Source organism: Phyllostomus discolor, chromosome 9 (genome assembly GCF_004126475.2).
Source record: "Phyllostomus discolor isolate MPI-MPIP mPhyDis1 chromosome 9, mPhyDis1.pri.v3, whole genome shotgun sequence".
Classification (NCBI taxonomy): Eukaryota; Metazoa; Chordata; class Mammalia; order Chiroptera; family Phyllostomidae; genus Phyllostomus; species Phyllostomus discolor.
This window is the reverse complement of record NC_040911.2, coordinates 94059708-94079108: the sequence shown is the minus strand read 5'-3', so window position 1 is coordinate 94079108 and position 19401 is coordinate 94059708. Positions and strand designations below refer to the sequence as shown.

Genomic DNA, 19401 nt, shown 5'->3' with positions numbered 1-19401 from the left:
TCTCTTGGCCTGTAAGGCCCTGGGAGACAATATAAACTCCAGACTGCTTAGGGACGCGCAGGGGGGGCCAACTGGCTCTCTAAGCCACCCGTCACAAACAAAGGGAAGTTGGTAATCCCCTGAAGGCAGCAGCTAGCTTCTTACTAGGTCACTGTACCCCTAACGGTTGGCACCTTATCAGGTGAGAGAGTGGAGATCTGATTAAAAATTTTTTTCCTGAAAAAGTGGCACCTTAAATGATGTGATTATTCACCAGATTTAAATGCAGTAACATGAAACATTCACCGCCATTTGTTACACGGATGCCAAACCAGTAACGTGAGACAGGGCACCGGGAAAAACGAAGGTGTTACAAAAAGTGCTGACACAGCACGGACAGTAACTACTCCGGTGGCTGCTTGTCCAGTGCCTCATCCGTGGCCCTGGAACACCGCTGTAGGGTGAGGGCGGGAGCCGGGGGCCCATGGGCTCACATGTGAGAGACGGGCCGAGCTCCAGTCCCTCAGCTTCCTCCGGGCAGGCAGACCCGAAGGACTGCTGTGTTGCCGTGTAAGGACTCACCTGTTGCATCATCAGAAGCCAGCGGTAAGTGTACAGACATCCTGCATGACAGCATCTCTGAACCAAGCTGCCACCCACAGGGCAGACCCACCGGGGGACCTGGCGTTCGTCTCCTCTGGGCAGAGCGTGTGTCCTCTGCAGACGCAAACGGGACAGGCGGAGAGACGGCTGAGCGTGCAGAGGACCCGCACTGCTTGAGCGGTTCACTGGTTCCCCCTCCCATGGAATCTGCGTTCTAGGTGCTTCTAGAATAAAATGTCCAGTTACAACTTGGGTGTCAGAAGTTAAGAACCTCTGCTTTATATTTTCTAAGAAGCCAAAAAAAATGAAGTCCATTTTTAGACCGATGCTTCCTCACTCGACAGGTTCCTCCCTTCGGTCCCTCCGTGTCCGGCTGTGGACTGAGGGTAGGGGGAGCACAGCCTAGCACCATGGGGAGGCACCAACGGGCTCCAGGCAGGCTGCCAGGCTTCCAGCCCCAGGTCCGCTGCCCGAGTCGCTCTGCATCCCTGGGCAAACCGCTCACCTGTTCTGTGCCTCCCCTTCCCCACAGCGGCAATACCACTGCCTCATTAAGGGTGCCTGACGGTTACATGAGACCACCTGTGCCACGAACACAGCCGCCGCCCGCCCTCGTGAACTCGCACTGGAGGTGCAGGGCCAGCCCGGGAACCTCACCTCGGCCTTGAGACCCAGAAAGCGCACCCGTCCTCCCCACCACCGTGTGCATCTAGCTCCACCCTCCTCCCCACACACTGGTGTCCGCAGATGCACGTGGCCTTCCGGGGCTGCCCGCCCTGGGCCTGCAGAAGGCATGTGCGTGCCGTAAATAACAAAGCCCTGCAAGCCTCCCCCGAACGGTTACTGTCACAAAGGGAGTCCACACACACTCGGCCTTACAGGGACTTTTATTGTTTCCGACCCAGTCATGCATGCTAAAATGACATGTTTTCACCACTTGGACTTAGAAAATGCACTAGAAAAATAAACTTTTGGTCACAACGAACACTGACATGAGCGAATCCACCCCATGTCCCCACACTCAGAGCCAAGCTGACTTTCGGCTCGAAGCGAGGAACGTGGACAGCGGCTAAACCGGTGCCCGATCCGGCCGGAAAATCGGCCCACCTCCCACCGCAGCCCAGCGGTGCCAGAGGCCGCCGGCCTGAGGGAAGTTTTGAGCGTCTCACTTGTCACGGTCACCCCCGATATGCCAAGAGGCGAGGCACGTCCACAGCGGCCCCAAGGGCGGCCACCTGACCGCCTAGCTGGACGCGCCGCCCGTTGGGATGGAAGGAGAGGCGGCGAACTGGAACTGCGTACGCTGTACCAGCGTCTGCATCCGCCAATCAGCCTGGGCCGCCCCGTGGAGCAGACGCCCCCCACCCCCCCAAGCCCCGAGGAGCACTGTCTGCTCCATGCTGCCTGCTCCTTACATCCCCAGGAAACCACCTGTGAGCCGGGACGGCAAAAGGGAATGGACTGTGGACCTACAACATTAACAGCGCCCAGTCCCGAGAGGCGTGAGAACTGACGTCGCTCCCGAGTGGTCACGAGGTTTGGCATCTGGGCACCTCCCACGCCACAGGGCAGTTCCACGTACACATCAGCTAATGTTCTACTTCCTAAATGGAGAAAGGGCTTTAAAGGAAAAGCTTAAAAGCCGAAAACTTCAAAATGAGGTATTATAATAATGCCACACAGCACCACAGCTACTGCCCACCCAAATGGAAAAAGGAATCCCGTGTGCTGAGCTGAGGATGGGACGGCAGGTAGAGACACTGCCCCCGGGGGGAGCTCGGGAAGGCTCCACGTCTCACAGGAATGTGGGGAAAGGACCTCTTTCTTGCCCTGCTGCTGTTTGGCAAAAAAAAAAAAAAAAAAAAAAAAAAGTAGCAGCTTATAAGCTGAAGTGCTTGTAAACTTGAGGACAGGGAGCTCCTGGGAAGCAGAGTGAGGCGCGAGGGAGCTAGAGCCGCCTCCGTGGAAGGGCAGGTGAGAGGAAGCCAGGCTCGCGTGCCCTGCTGTTCCTGCGCTCCCTTCCTGTGGAGTCCGGCCCTTCCCCTCGCACGCACGGTGGGGTTCCGGGAAGAGACGCTCTCCTGTGTGGTGGTATGTGGGAAGAAACGGGGGGAACCCCGTAGTACCTCAACTTACAGATTCACTTGGAAGTTGCAAGCGCCAATTCATTCCGACCTACATTTCCTGAATGGCCCCGATGGGAGGGCCCCTAATAAGAGAGTGTCCCTGTAACACAGGGACCCTGTGACAGGGTGGCTGATGCCAGGAGCAGAGCCCTCAGAGTCAGGGTCTGATCCCCTGTTAGTACATGATGACTTGGGGGTGCTCGGGGACTCACCCAAAGCCACACAGCAAGAAACAGAACGAGTTACTGCTGATTCGTGCTTCCCTTCCCTACACTGCGCTACGCTGAACTTCGGGAGAAGTTCATTTTGGGTGCCCGCGGAACGGGCCGAGGTTTTTCCCTAAAGGCAAACACTCCCAGTCCTCCGCCTGTCCCCTGGGGTGCCCTCAGTGAGCCTCCACTGTGGAGCAAGGCTCCCCGAGTGCTCCCCTGCCGCTGCCGGGGAACTACAGACATGCCCGGTGGGGCCAGGCTGCCGTGAGCTCCAACCGGGGGTGGGCCTGCTTTCCCAGCCTGGTTCGGACCCCAGAGGTGTCCAGACTGCGTGCGGGATCTCTCTCTGGAGCCAGAACAAAGCACAGCCGCTCCAGCAGGCAGGCGGACGCACGCTGGCTCCGACTCCTCCCACGCGCTGGAAGGAATGGCTCCTGGGTTCAGCCAGAGGCCGAAACATCCTTCCTGGCCTCTGAGACAGTGAGCCTGGCCACCCAGGTGACGTCACACAGACAAAGGCAATGCAGAGTTTCAGCCCTGGAAGCCCAGTGGGGCCAAGCAACTAATTTTTCTGTCTAGCTTTTTCTGTTGTTTGTTGTTTTAATCTCTCTCCTCTTTGGGACCTAGTCAAGCCTCTAACCAGTTTGCCCCTCCAGGCAGATGGGCTCCGAACCCTCTACCTACGTTGGCCGCCCCACGGGTCCTACTTAGAACTCTTCAGCTACGCTGGTCACACCATCGTCACCAGATGGGACTCGAGGCGGCCAGGGTGTGCATTTTGGCACCTGCAGCTCAGCCAGGCCCCGAGGGACCTGGGGGCAGTACCAAGGGTGACTCGAGCTCTCCCTAGAATTGGCACTAACGAGGTAAGTAATCTCCACCACCAACTTCTGCAGACATTTTCAAAAGTGCTATGGAGATAAATAGCTTATTCGCAACAGACTGGCCTTCCAACTTCAGTGCACTGTTCCCTCCCTGACCAAGCCGTCCACCGTGCCTGGTGGCCTGGTGAGTGCACAGAGAAGGTACACACACAACACACACTTCTTGTCGCTTTTTAACATAATTTACAGGGAATGAGCAGGAAAGGAAATAGGTCGAAAGCCACACGATGAGCCCCGTCATCTGATGCCTGGGCAAAGGCTAACTCCTTCACAGGAAGGATCTAAAGTGTCAAGATGCAAGACTAACACTCAGGCTGGCCGGGCAGGCTGAAGTGTGTCCGCCCACACCAGAGAGAGAAACGCAGGATGGTTAGGGAGGAGGGCAGGGGCCCCAGAAGTGGCCTAGCAATAACCTGCCCTTGAACTCACTTCCAGAGACCAAAATTTTTGAACCCCAGTAATTCAGCCACCCCCTGCTGCCACTTGACACTACAGAACCTCAGGAATGCAGGAAACCCATAAAACACCCTGGTCGCCTCACCTGCCTGCGCCCACAGAGCCACCCTCTTCACGTCTAACCCTCACTATGAAAAGGAAGTTAGTATCGCCGGGCCCCAGGAATATGCAAACTTGTTCCGTTACAGGCAGGGCCCAATGGGGAGCGATACATCCCTCCTGGGAAGGCCCAGGTGTACCCCAAAGAACGATCTAGCCACTTGCCTCTAGAGGGCCATCTTTCTAGACAGAAAAGCGATGTCTGGAACCCAGAGCCGCAGCAGCCCAAGGGCCCCGGGGGCGTTTCACCCAGCCTCCTCCCGCAGACGAGAGGACGGAGGCTCGGAGGCCAGGCCTTGTCCACAGTCACACACCGAGGCTGGGGCTCAAGTCTCTTAATTCTCAGGCTCGAAATCTTTTAGCGACGCAGGCCTGGCACCAGTATTTAGGGCTGGGTAAAATTACGTACTTCCAGGGCCCTGCATGATTCTGCTGAGAGCCAGGGCTAAGGCCTTATGGACTTGGGAAAATGAGTCTCTACTGCAAGATCCGACCAGGAACCCCACGGTGCTTGGAGCCTCTGGCTCCTGAACGCGGTCCCAAGTGCTGCTCGTGTCCCGACGGGTGCCCGATCCAGATAAGGTGCTTTCCAAACCCCCGATGGCAACGGGCCTGGGCCTCCGATGTGTCGATTCCTGATGAGCAACAGAAGTCTGGGGTCAGGGGTCGCGTGAAAGACACAACCCCCCGCAGGCTCACGTGTGGCCACCTCGCAGCCTCGACCGAGGCGTTTCAGAGGAACGTGCTGACCGGCCCATCGGGTCGTTTTCTCCTGGGACGTGGGGCCAAAGTGACTTTGGTCCTGATTTTTCTCGCTTTGAGATGTGTGAGAACCAGACACAGCTTCCAGATTAATAGCCGCAAACTGGGATTCCAAACATTTGGGAATCACTGGAAACGTTTTCTGGGTCTTCCGTGGAATGATTCAAGTAATCCAGGGCGCAGCCCTCGGCTCGCCCTCGGGGCAATCCAGGCCTTCCTCCGAGCTGCAGCGCACTTACGAGGGGCGAGAACGAGTCCATGGCACCGAAAACTCTCCGTGTGCCTCCCCAACGGGAAAAGGAAAGGACTCAAAGGTGGCGATGCTCATGGGGACTCGCTAGTAGCAGGAGTACAGCTGTGACTTCACGGCCCGCACGGAGTCGTCGCACTGGGCGTCTGAGGCCGGGCCCTCGGCCGGCAGGGCCGGGCCCAGGATGCCGTCGCAGGCGGGGACGGGCTGGCAGAACTCCCTCACGAAGTCCTCCTCCGAGGCCAGCAGCACCGCGTTCCAGGCGGTGACGTCCAGCTCGCCGGCCGTGCCCCCGTACTCCTTGGGGAGGATGCTTTTTGGGAGGCTTGTGTGGAGCGAGTTCAGGTCAGACCCGTGGAGGAAAAACTGGAGGGGAAGTAAATGAAAACGCACACGGCCTTAGGTTCAACACCAGTAACTCAGTAACCTCCTTCATGGTACATGTCAAGCAAGTATCTGGTGAACGGAGAAAGGGGCGGCTGATGGCAAGCCTCCCCTTCCAGTTCCTTGAAAAGCCTCAGGATCCTTAACTCTCCTTTCCTTATCCCTATGCGCTGTTGGCTTGCCCATTACTTCAAGATATGCCCCGATTCCAAGCACCTCGCTGCCGCCCTAATGGTGCTGTGCTGCCGCCACTGCCCCCCTGGCCACCCACGGCAGCCTCCTTCCTGGACTCCCTGCTGGTGCCCTGGTCCCACCGCAGCCCAAGTCCTCCCAGTGGAAGTCTGACTGAGTCAATCCCCGGCACAGCGCTCCCGCCGGAGTCCCAACGACAGCCCACAGGGTCTGCCACAAGCCGGCGGTTACTGCTCTGCCTCCCGCCTCAGGGCCGGCTGCTGCTGGTCTCCGCAGAGCTGTAAGACTCACTCTGTCACCTCTTTCAAGTCTCCGCTCAAATGCCAGCTTCCCAATGACGCCACCTCCAACCGCCCTGTTGACTACTACAACCCCTTCCGCCCTCCCACACTCACTGTGCCCCTTCGCTGCCGTGTTTCTCTCCACGGTACTTACCAGGTTCTAACACCAGCCAATGTGCATAATCTGCTGTCTCTGTCTCCCTAGAACATAAGCTCCCTGGGGGCACAGATTTTGGTCTGTTTTGTTCACCCAGAGCATACTTGCACATAGTAGGTGATCAATATTTATGAATGAATGAACGAGTGAATTAGCAAATGAATGAATGAACACATGAAGAGCCACAGGGACAAGACTGTGGGCCACAAACAGGGTCATATCACAGACGTGAAAGACCTGGTCCGGAGGCTGCTTTGGGGAGAGCAGGCTCCAAACAGGATCTCCGGAAACCGGCACCGGCTCAGACCCCGGCACGGAAGCCGCTGAGCCGGTGGCCCCAGACGCAGCCGCAGCAGGCGCGCCCCGGAGATGTCAGAAGCACAGGCCTGGGCTCTGGGCTTCACCCCTGAGCTGATGAATTAAAGCCTTCCGCGGAAAGGCCTGAGGACCTGGAGTTTCAAGTTCCCTCCCTCGCAATCTTGAGATTCTCTGCCTTTCTGCTCTTCCTCTTTGAAAAACAAATCATGAAATTCAAGACCCAGTCTTCGGAGTGATCACAGCCTTTGCAGGCCGAGGGAAGGAGGAGGAGGATGCCACCCCTCCCATTTCAATCCGGTGCTGGGACAGGCTGAGAGCGGTGGCTCTTCCATTTTCTCGTGTCACCCATCCGTTCTCAATAAAAATTAAGCTAAAAACTCACAAATCGCATAAACCTTGAAGTAGTGCCCAAACTTTCCGCAGCAAGAAAACAAAGTAGGTAAATGGAAAGGCTTAAATAGCATTTTGAAGCCCAAGGAGCCGTGGTAAGAAACTTCCGTAACTCTTCGTAACCGCCTACCCCGTGACCGCCCTTTTCCGCGTGAAATACGACGTGGGTCCGTAAGGCCCTGCCCGGGACATCGGCAAGTCCCCACGATGGCGGAGCTCTTCGGGGACGGCCCTGGCCCTGCGCTCCCCACTGTCAAACATCTCACTCGTACTCGCTTCACCCCCCCTCGCAGGAAGGGCTGTTCACTGCACTTCCCACGTACACGGTCCCGGGGGAAAATAATACACTGACATAACTTCACTGACGATGTCACAAACAAGGCAGCAAAAACAAAGTGAAGTACTTAAGTCCAGAGGATCGCCACTTACCCTGTTTGCTATTTTCTCCTTCAGAAACGGTTTTATGATGGCAAAAATGCCCTTAAATATGCGCGGCTCGTTCACCACGTGCACTGCTTTTATCCGAATGGGGAAACCGTCCTGCATGGGAAGGAAAGGGGTGTTAGCACATGCAGGGTATTTGCCAAGTGCCTGTTGCCACAGCCTGCCTCCCCCGTGAAATCTTCTCCACTTTAGGCCCCACCATCAGTCTGGTCCCGTTCTCACGGCCTCGGAGAAACCCGAGTGGGTGCTGAGCGGGACGGCAAGCCTCCGGGAAAGGGCCTCTCCTGGGACCCAGAGCTGGGTACGGGGGGGAGTCGGGCAAACTAGTGGGGAGCTGCTCCTCCTGTGGCGAAATAAACGCACTGAGCCTGAGTGGGTGGGCCTAGAGGTGCCACCCCCGCTGGACCCGTGCTGCCACGCCACCCGAAATACGTCCTCAGGAAGTTCCGGGGTGTGATGCAAAAGAGGGCCCCACGGTAGGCAAGCGACTGCGAGCAGGAGACTCAACACTGTCAAACAGGCTCGACGGCTTTAATGTGCAGATGTGTGCATTGAAATTCCCAAGGAAGGAACTCACTTTACCTTGTTCCCCAAACTTACCCTGGAATTTTGTCTCCCGGATCACCTTACAGGACTAGGAAACAGTGACCCACGCTCACTACACTGACCCTCGCATCTACATGGGATTTAGCAGCAGGCATCAAAGAGAAGTGGCAAAGGAAAGCCAGAATTCCCATTTCTGATAACGACCAAACGTGACCTTGGTGTACGGCCTGGGGCGCTGCAGGTGGGGCTCGAGCTCACCGAGAACCGCTCCTGCTCCAGTGCCCCACGGCCCACAGGGGACAGCGCCCCCCGGGCTGGGTCAGAAGGGACCGGGAGTTGAGCCTGTTGGAGACCTGGGCCGGACTGCATCCTCTAGGCCTCGGTTTCCCCATCTACCAAAAAGGACAGATGAGCCTTGACTCATCTGTCTTGAAAGATTCCTTGAAGGACTAGATGGGCAGGGCGACCACAAAAGCGCACTGCAAACCGTTACACGCAGTGAAGACGCGCAGAGAACATGATGGTTCTCTCCGTGACCTGTGTTCTGACCCCAAGGGCGAGAGCGCCCGGCCCAACAGTGCCCACGTGCCCAGTCCCACGGGCGGCAGGGCAGGCCCCACTACCTCAGGCAGCAGCATGGGCGTCTCGGGTTCGTTTGCTAGGAGAATTTCTCCTCTGTCTTCTTGATTAAAAAAAAAAAAAGCAGAAAGCATTTCTCTGACTTTTGGACTCTTGCCCGAGAGCTGGTCTCGCCAGACTGAAGGTCCCTCAGAAACGATGGGAGGCCCTCACGGGAATGCGTGGTAAACACACTTCCACGTTTCCCACAGTGCTTCTGCATCTCCTCACTGCGGGAGTGGGAAGGGGGTGCGCACTACACAGGGAAATGGGCGGAGCCCCGGGGAACGCCAAGGCAACCACGGAGCGGGCACGCGACCAACGGGAGCCATACCTGAAGGATGCCAATCACCTTTTTGGCTATGAAAGGGCCAAAGTGAGACGCTTTTGATAAGCTCACTCCTTTGTAGTCTGCAAGGATGACGATTCCATTCACTTGGGTTTCTTCAGACTGAATGAGTTTTTCTAATGTCAAGTATACGGCTCGGATGTTTTCGGTAATTGGATAGTTGCTCGGTATCCACCTGTCTAGGAGAAGATCGGTATGTTACAGAAACAAATACAATCAGACAGGCTAAGGTTTATCTCCACGCTGAAACTGATGTTTGAAAAAGAAAAGCCACATCCGCTACCAGCCTGGCTCTATCCAGGTCAGGAAATCAGACACCTTCGGCAGCAGCTGCTGTTTCGCACCTGCAAGCACAGCAGCGCGTTCCCAAGTGCAGAAGCAACTGAGTGTGGGAATGACAAGTGTGAACCCTCACGTCAGACGCTGGGTGGGTTCCTTCCTCACCCTGAGCCTGCCCCGCCTCACAAGCAGAAGGGGACAGTGGTACTCATCTTAAGGGACATCTGTGCCTCCTGCCGTCAGATGTGTCTTCATAGCCGCACCCTGATCTCTCCTGGGGGGACCACTCTTCCTAGGCTAGCCATGCAGTTTGGACCGAGCTGAGCTGACTTCTGGCTCCTGAGCTGACTCCCGGCCCAGCTGAGACGCCGGCTTGGCCAAGCCGGGTCTCACATCCGCCCGGCCAGAGTGCGGTCCAAGCCAGGTCAGCGAGCCAAGGGGGCTCCATTCCAAGAGCCTGGCCCTCTGGAAAGAGCAGATCCCTCCCTCCTCTTGGAAGGGCAAGGGTGGGAGCGTGAGACGCAGGCGCCCCACGGGACAGCAGCTGGTCTGGGGCGGAAGCCCGCGCCGAGGACGGCGGAGAGGGCGGCGGCTTGCTAACGCCGTGGTCAGCGCAAACTCCCCTCCCAGGCTGGACGCTCCTTCAGTTCTCCCCGTGGAGCTGAGGAGTCTTCCTTCCTTTGGGAAAAAGACGGGAAATGACAGCTTTTGACTATTGACCACCATTCTCAAGAAAATCCCACCAAGACTCGTGCGGCCCTTTGTTAAAGATGAAACTCCACGTGACCGCCGCCAATGGGATGTGTAACATGCACACAATTCCTACGAAGGAATCTTTGTCCAAAACCCGTGCCAGCTTGCTGGTTAACGTTGCTGCCAATCAAAGCTGCTTCTCCCTCGCTGGCTGCCAGCCTTTGCAGTCGCAGATGTCTCAAAAGAGCTTCTGGAAAGGCGAAGCCAATCCCCAGTTGAGAACAAAACCTTCTCTGCCTGCCTCCTCCTAAAAGGCTGGGATGGTGGGCAGGGGTCTAGATCCGTCCCAGATGTGCAAGGAAAAACCTCATCTTACAAGCAAAGGGTTGAGCCACACAAGAGGTGAAATCAGTGTGGTAATATCTGACTGTGTCATCATCCTCCTATCGGCTGAGTACAGGGAAGCTGCAGAAAAACCCCTGACTGGGTTTCAGTGTCTCCTGGTGCCCTGAGCTCTCCACTGCATGGCTTATGTCAATTTAGAAATGAGCACCTCTCACTCTGGAAAGGGCCCGAAACAGCAGAGAAAGCGGTTAGCTAACACTGTGCCTGGGTCACAGGACAGGCTCAACAGAATGGTTCAGTCTCCAAAGAGGGCTCAGTGAGTGACAGACGGAAATGGCGACTCGGGTCTTAAAGGAAGAGGAGTCCGCTCCCTTCCAAAGTCCCTTCAGAGGCGTCTGTATGCAGTCTCATCTTCAACTTCTGTCTCAGCTCCGGCCCGGGGTGGGGGGCGGGGGATGGGGGGATGTTGCAGCTGTGGGTGGGGTGGAAACGCTCCTGAGCGCACCCTGCATTCGGTGTCACAGAAGACATCCGAGGGAAGGATGCGAAGGCTTGAGTTCTAGTGTCCCCTAGCCGTGGTGTCAGCTAAAAAACGTCCCCACACCTTTCCAGTATGTGTGCCACCAGAGCAAGCGCTGTCCCCACACACTTCTAAACGCTTTTGTGGAGGTGAGGGGGCAGGGAGCTGCCACCGACCGAAACCTGCTGTGCCAAAGAAACGCAAGGTGTCCTGATTACGATCGTGAAGTGCTGAGATCAAAAAGTGAACCAAAGGTGAATCCTTTCAGAGGCTGAACAAAGCAGAGGCAAGGAGGCAAAGCCGGGAGGAAGCATGGGGTAGATGACACCTCTCCATGCACCGCCAGCCCACGCTGACATCTGCGCCTCCCCTGCTCACAGGGGAGGGTGGGGCGGGGGCCGGGCCGCCCTGCTTATGCCCAGTGACCAGGGCGGCTTTCTCAGCCCGCCAGGGTTTCAACCTTAGAAATCTGGAGTTTGCATTGAAGGGGCTTAGTGGGGCAGCCAGGCAAACCCGGGAGCTGAGGGGTGCCCAATGTGGGCATGTGCAGAGAGGCAGCAAAAGCCAGGCCACAGAGAGAAGAGCGAAGACGACGTGCAAGGGGCAGCAGACATGTGTGGCCCACAGACACACAGACCCAAGACCCGCAGAGGCAGAGGCAGAGCAGAGGCAGAGCAGAGGCAGGGAGAGAGGCAGAGCAGAGGCAGGGAGAGAGTCAGAGGCAGAGCAGAGAGGCAGGGAGGGAGGCCGGCTCAGGGCCCCAGGCAGAGTGAACTGGGGTCTGGTTCGGGCTCCAGGGCCCAGGGAGAGGCGCAAATGTGAGATGCTCCTATCTCCTCAGACGAACTCCGCCCCTTTTCTTAAGCCGGGGTGAGTGGGGTTTTGTCATCTGCCGTCAAAAGAGCCTGGGGACAAGAGGGAAAAGGAAAAGGAGGGAGGGTGCTGGACAGACGCAATGCAAGCAGAGGCCGTGCGCCCGCGCCGCCCCCGCCCCAGCCAGGGCGGTACCTGGGCGGATGCAGAGGACGTGGCAGCCCCGGGGGTCGGTGTGGGGCAGCACGGTGAGGAACCCGGAAGCGAGCACGTCTTTTAAGGCCGAGGGCTTCAGGTCATTGAAGACCTCGGGCCAGCTCCTCCTGCAGCTGTGGTAGTTGATCAGGAGCTGCAGGGCCCGGTCGTAGTCGAACTTGCGGGCTCGGAGGAAGCGCAGCAGGAAGGCGTCGTCCAGCGAGGTGCTCAGGTTCGGGCACTCCTTCCGCACCATGTCCCGGAGGGCCTGGACATCTCGAAGTCTCCATTCCGGCTTCTCCTGCAGCTCCTCCCTGGCCTTGGTGACCAGCTCTTCCGTCAGCGAGCACACGTAGCCGGGAAGCTCCGGGGCGGGCGGCAACTCATTTTCGGAAAGCGAGGCCGCGGAAGGGCTGGTTCTCAGCGAGTCGCTTTCTTCTGACATTAGCCACCAGGATCCCTGTCAAACAGAAGCCCCACGGGTAGTTAATAAAGTGCAGCACCAGCCACTGCAAACCCCGGGGCCGCTGATGCAGGGGGGCGGGCACACTTTTGGTGAGCCGAGGAACCCTAGAGCAGTGGCTCCCAACTCGGGGGAGCGGGGAACTGGATCAGAACCACAGGTCCGGGTCGGACCCCAGACTGAAAGAAGTTAGACTCTCCCCCGAGGTGCCCAGGCACCTGCAGCAGGGCACACGCAGCTCCTCATCAAACACCGATGCCCTGCGCACGATATGCAGGTGGGTGCCTGACCTCACTCATGGTTAAAGAAACGTGAATAAAGACAACTCTGATGTGCCTGCCGTTGGAAGAATAAATTGGATAGCCTCTTTAGATGGCACTTTGTCAGTATCTACCAAAACTTAAAACCACATACCCTTTGCCTCAGCATTCCATCTCCAGAACATACACTCATATGCGTGGACAAAATACGCATGGAAGAATAACCATCACAAGAATTGATTATAGCAGCAAAAACCTGGAAACACTTTAACTCCATACCAGTTGGAGACTGGTTAAATCACAGAACCATAGGCATGGAATACTATTTGGCCATGAAAAGGAATCAGAGAGAACATTATAAATTGACATGTCAAAGAGGAAAAAGCAGGTTGCAGAGCAGTGTACATAAAATAATCATGCTTACATTTAAAAAATATAAGCCCTGGCTTGCGTAGCTCAGTGGATTGAGCTCGGGCTGGGAACCAAAGTGTCCCAGGTTCGATTCCCAGCCAGGGTACATGCCTGGGTTGCAGGCCATAACCCCCAGCAACCACACATTGATGTCTCTGTCTCTCTCTCTCTCTCTCTCTCTCTCTCTCTCTCTCTCCCTTCCTTCCCTCTCTAAAAATAATAAATAAAATCTTTAAAAAAAGGATTTAAAAAAATATATATATGTTTATACATTTGCAAATGCACCTAAAATTTCTGAAAGGAGATACAGAAAACTGTTGCCAAAGGTTTCCAGGGAACAGAACTGAAGAACTCGATATTTAAGGTGGGAGAGACTTTTTACTGTTTTCTGTTTTGTTTTGTTTTTTACCATATGCAACATGACCTATCACAGTGGCCGTGAAGCTGAGCTCGCCAGGTCCCCTGCCAGTGCGAAGCACATTTGACGGAGGGCTCCAGCTCTGCCCTCTGGACCCACGGTCCAACGGATGCCACTGTGCACAGATTCCCCCCACCAGCGGCTGAGACACTGACTCCTCCAGCAGGCAGCTCTGCCTCGGGGGCTCCCTGTCAGCCCGGCCAGCCAGCGACCCTCCGTGGACTGCGCTGCAGCCCGACACTTCCTGCCCACACCTCCTTCCCACGGGCCAGCTCCCCTCCCCTTGTGCTCTGTGGGTGCTGCTGCCGATAGCTTTCTTGCATGCGTAATCTCATCCTAACATCTGCTTCTTAGAAGACGGAGCCAGTACACTTACCGAATGAAAACAAACACGAAACAGCTGCTTTCGACAGCCCAGTCACAAACCAGCAGCAGGGCTGTCCCGTTCCAAAGCCCAAGCTCCTGGCCACGGGCTGCCACTGAATCACCACTCAGAGCTCAGCAAGGAAGGCGGGGACCACCTCAAGGGTCTCTGCACATGGTCAGTCTCCCCCACAAGTCAATGGCAGCCGTTGTGACCAGGTCACTTCCCCTAAGCCTCAGGCCTGCCCACTCCACTCCCTGCATTCTCACCTCTAGTCCACCAGCGGCACACACAACGCTCGCAGGCAGAATCCGGCCCTCCGCCTGGTTTTATCCGGCCCGGAACCTTGTTTCTACCCAGCGACAGCGCTGAACTCTTGCTTAACTGTGAAGGAGCAGTTACATTTACACAGTCCTGAAATTACATTTGGCCTTTTGAAGGCAACCGCGAGGCTGAGGGGGCCCCCAGTGAAATTGAGGTTGACACCCCTCCTCTAGCCCTACCCAGCTTCTTGCACTTCCTCAAAGGTGATTTCCTGTCTTGCACACCTCCTGTTTCCGCCAACCAACATGCTCTTCCTCCAGTTCATCGCCTGATTCACCCTTACATTCTAATTAGATGCCACCTCATTCACTCAACAAATACTGAGCATGTACTATGTACCAGGCCCACTTCCAGGCACTGGGGAGACAGCAGGGAATAAAAAGTCCCTCCTTCAATGAACTTAGATGCTGGTGGCAGAAAGAAGGACTACATGCAAAATAAACGACACAGCCGACGACCAGATCAGTACTATGGGGGCGGGGGGGAGAAAGCAGGGAAGGGGTCTGAATGTATCTGGGCACAGGAGTTGCAGCTGTAACTGGGTGGTCAGAGCAGGCCTCGCCCAAGGGACAGTGGAGCAACGACAAAGGAGGCGAGGGCAAGCCATGCCAGTATTTAGGGGAGCAAGTGCAAAGCCTGAGGCAGGAACACGCTGGCTTTTCAAGGAACAGTGAGAAGGCCAGTGTGACTAGGGCCAAGTGAATAAGGCAGAGAGTGTTGGCAGACGCACTCAGAGAGGCACCTGTTGATACAGAGCTTTGGAGGCCAATAAGAAGTCTGACTTTCAAATTGGTGGGAGCCGTGGGGGGTTCTGAGCAGAGCGATGTGACCGCATTTGTATTTTAAAAGGACTGCTCCGCTGCCTTGCGGATGGGCTTTGAGAGGATGAGTAGAGAAGCGAAGAGGCCATTTAGAAGCTTCTCCGTAACCCAGGCGGAGATGACGTGCTTGCAGCAGGAAGCCTCCCCACTCAGGGCCAGGTGAGGAGCCTCCCCCTGGCAGCCTTTCGACACGGCGCTTCTCCCACTCAGCTGCACTGTAGGCAGTTTGTGGGCACCATTCCCAGCCGTCTTGCTCATCACCTTAAACCCAGCACCTAGCAGGGTGCCAAGCCCACAGTCTGAGCTCTGTAAATGTTTGTTGAATGAATCTAATCTGCTTGGCAGAGGAATGCTGGGCAAGGGATGGAACAATCACAGATTCAGAGGATCCACCCTGGGCTCTGTTCCCATGGGAGTTACCAACAGATGCCTGTAACCCCAATTCAGTGTTCACCAAGGAGAAAGACTGTGATGTCCATGTCCTAGCCTCAAAGTCCTTCTCCAGCCTCTGTCCTGCTTTCCCCCCACTCAAAGCGCATTAAATGCCAGTCACTCAAAACAAACTAATGACCCACCATTCTTGGGATACCTCATGCATTTACAATACCTCTGCCTGGAACTTCCTCTCCTTGTTTGTCCCAATCAGACAACTCATCACCTTCCACACCCAGCTCCACCATCACCTCCTCTTTGAAGCCTTCCCTGATTCCCCCAGGGTGATTCCCTCCAGTTTTCCACAGCACCTGTCTCTTTCAGAAACGGCAGTCCAGTGTTATGGGTATTTGCACGAAAACTCTTCAGAGTCAGCTTCACCATCCATTTGCCACCTAATAATTATTGATCACCTACCACATGCATCAGGCACTACGCTCACAGGCGCTGGGCATACAACAGTGAGCAATATAATTCTTTGCCTTGGGAAGTTTAACTCACAGTGGAATAATGAAGAGATAACACGCACTTGATCATTTTATCATGCGTCAAGCACAATGACAAGCACCTTACATCTGTGTCTCATTTCACCTTCACATATTTGGTGACAGCTCTATTACTGTCCCCATGTACAAAGGAGGACAATGCCCACTAGAATGCAGATTCCATGGAGGCAGACAACGTGCCTGGCATGTTCACTGCCACCCCCAGCGCCTGGCACACGGCGGTGCTCAGCAACCACAGGCGGCCGATGTGAGGTTAAGCGCGGCGCCCAGAGGTGCACAGCCAGGGAGGCAAAGGAGGATGTGTCTGGCCCCACACCGGCCCCTCTGCTCCAGCTGGAGCTCCCCGGTTATCTCCAGGGTCTCGCAGCGTCGAGCACAGAGCAGGGCTCAGTCACAGCCTGTGAAGGAACTGATGGGTGGACACAGGAAGGGGTGCAAACACCGTGCCTTAGGGTGGAGCCGTGAATCTCCCTCACCTGGAGTCCATCATTCTGTGAGCATCACCTTCCTCCCCACGCCACCCAAACAAGGGGAGGACAGGATGCCATCGCTCCTGGAGCCCCAGAGACTCTACTCCCGTCCGCAGTCTTTGGAGGCCCCCCACTTCCGGATGACACCCCTTCCCCAGGTGTCCCCATTTCCTGGGGTCTCTCTCCTCGGGTCGCCCACTTCCGGTTATCCCTCCCTCTCAAGGGTCCCTCTCCCCGGTCCCCAAGGCACACGGACAGACTCGCGGGCACTCACCGGCCCGGCAACGGGGCGGAGCGCGGGTCAATCGGCGGCTGGAGCCTCGTCCGGCAGCGCACGCAGAAGCGACCCGCACTCCCGGCCCGGCCGGCCGGGCCCTCGCGCCGGAAGTGACGTGACAGGGCGTGTAAAGACGGGCGCCTCCCTGAGTGCGCATGTGTAACATCTTGCCGCGGCGTCGGTCTTTTGTCGCCACCTGGCGGCCGAAACTCCGCGCAGCGGGACAGGAGCCTGGGAAGGGGCTGGCTGGGAGGAACAGGGAGTGCCCGCAGGTTTAGGTGGTACAGCTGGGGAAACTGAGGCCCAGAGAAGGAAGGAAAAACGCTGCCATTTTCCGAGAACGCAACTACCACGCGCCTGTTTTACATTTTTTTTGTCTCATTAAATCCTCATATTCATGGAAACTTGCGTGAAAGGGAATCAGGCAATCAATGAAGTATAGGGCTTTAACCCTAGATTTTGGGGTTAGCGTTCCAGGATTCTTCTCTGCTTTGGGGTTCGTAAAGTCCCCTTCCAGAAAGTGGTGGCTTGAGAAAAAGGATTTACTAGCCCCCAATCCCAGTCCATTACAATCCCCAGACTCACCGACACATATTTTGTTCAAATACCACTTTGAGAGAAATCTAGGTCCGTCTTTCAGTCAGCGAAAAGACTAAACCATTTCTAGAAAGAGAAATTATGTCCAGGAGGACTCAGAACCCAAAAGAGTATGCAAGAGATGACATTCTTCCCTATTCCAGGGACAAGAGGTCCCAGGGAGATGGGGACTGACCCAAGAGAGCCACAAGAACATGACAGTCGTTTCTGTGAGATGCTAGGTTGTGTGAATATCAGTAACTACAGAATCTTTTAATTTTATCTCCTGAACGGGAGAAAGGAGCTGCAGATGTAATATAGAAGAGGTTAATTTAAAGCTTCATAATGCTGTATTTGCATTGGAAATATCAGTATGAATTCAAGAGACGGTTTATTTTTGAAAAGAAGTACATATGTATGTATACACACATACACATGTATATCAATATAGCATATATAAAATACCTAGTTCTATCCACTAGAAAGGCCCAGAAACAATGACTACTCAGATTTTAGTCTTGAAATGCCATTTTCTATTAAAAAAAATAAAGGGACCTTTTAGAGAAATTGTTGATTACAGATCAGTAGCAGGAAATACACAGGATGAGTCTAGACTATCTTGTCATACTTGGTAACAAAGAAGCTATCAAAGGCACTAGAGCTACATCAAAAGAATTTAGAAACCAACCTGAAAATGAGATAATTTTAGCTGCAACGAAGACAATTACAATGGACTGAAATGCATCAAATATATTTCAATCCCCGAGTCCATAAAACCAGCAAAAAAGAGTTCATATTCAGCAAAAACACTAATTGATCACTTTCTGAAAATGGCATGGAAACAAATTATATTGTTGATAGCCAAATAAATTAAGGGAAAGAATGAAATATTTATCCCACCTTTTATATATGAATCGTACCACTGGGTAAATGAATAATAGATTAAGAAAAGCAACTTCTTATAAAATTGTTACACCTAATAAATGAAACCACAATGGTACAATATTGCCATTTTGCAATCCATAATAAATTCCTGTCTCTAGCCAAAAAAAAAAAAAAGGAAAAAATAAAGAAAAAAAGGAGCTAAACTCCAGCCATGTACAAGACTCTTGATAAAAGGACCAGAACCACCTGTGAGCATGCCAAAGGGATGAACCTGGGCCTGATCCCGCTGCTAATTTGCAAGAAATGCAGAGGTCAAAGGGCCAAGTTGAACTGTACGATGAGGATACAATTGACAAAATCCAGACTTTGAGAAACTCAAGCAGTCTGAGTTCTTCAACAGATAAAGTGCAAGGAAAAGGAAGAGATGGAGAAACCTATGCATTAAGAGAGGCTTAAAAGACATATTAAGTTTTTTTAAAATGGGCAAAACTAAGCTATAACGTCTAGGGGCACACAGTCAGATGATTAAGCCATAAAGAAATGTAAGGAAAGAATTACTATAAAAATCAAGGTAGTGGCTATTTTGGGGGGAAGGGCTGTGATTGGGATAAGGTGCATGGCGGGGGGGACTCCTGAGGGGCTGGCAAAAGTCTATTTCTTGACTTGGGTGGCGCTTACAAGGGTGTTTGTCTTGAAATGATTCACTGAGCTACAGATTTAATTTGTATATTTGTTTTACAATGTATGTGTTTTAACAGATGAAAACAGAAGTACTTCACTGTGTGTGTGTCTACACATATATGTACATGGATACATAGCTTCTGGGAGTACCAAGTACATAGCAGGTGCCCACTAAATATGAGTTTCCTTCCTGTTAACCCTGGTGATTTCAGACCCATTACTAACATGACTAGCTTGTGCGACTAAGTAAAAGTAGTTGATTCTTAGTAAGCAGTTAATTATTATGTGCCGGGCACTGTTCCCAGGACACTTAATCTAACTGAATCTTCACAACCTTATTATCTTTATTCCCATTTTTCTGGAGAAGGAAACGGAGGCCCCCAGGGGTCATCTGTGGCCCCACGGAAAGTGGAAGAGCAGCCAGGTTTTGAACCCAGGCAGTCTGGCTTCCTGGTCGCCTCATACGTGTGTGTGTTTACCTCACTGTTTGTTTGTTTGCTTGTTTGTGAGAAAAAACCACTGATCTGTTGTTCCAGCGATTTATGCATTCATTGGTTAATTCTTGTATGTGCCCTGACAGGGGATCGAACCTGCAACCCGAACAGGGACTTTTTTTAA

At 54.2% G+C, this 19401-nt stretch overlaps 1 protein-coding gene across 2 annotated transcripts; it reads right to left on the bottom strand.

Annotated features, from left to right (window-relative positions):
• Window positions 1–1451: 1451 nt before the first annotated feature.
• On the bottom strand, window positions 1452–16774 carry TTPAL (alpha tocopherol transfer protein like). Of its 2 annotated transcripts, none has more exons than XM_028524248.2 (5): window positions 16639–16774; window positions 11896–12355; window positions 9036–9229; window positions 7523–7633; window positions 1452–5737 (listed from the first exon to the last, which is right to left on the bottom strand). In XM_028524248.2, exons 2-5 carry the CDS (start codon window positions 12338–12340, stop codon window positions 5459–5461), a joined length of 1029 nt encoding a protein of 342 aa, XP_028380049.1. In that variant the 5' UTR covers window positions 12341–12355; window positions 16639–16774; the 3' UTR covers window positions 1452–5458. The 2 variants fall into 2 exon arrangements, with proteins under 2 accessions (XP_028380049.1, XP_035865760.1); XM_036009867.1 differs by lacking the exon at window positions 16639–16774 and adding an exon at window positions 16371–16632 and having other exon boundaries at window positions 3509–5737.
• Window positions 16775–19401: the final 2627 nt, after the last annotated feature.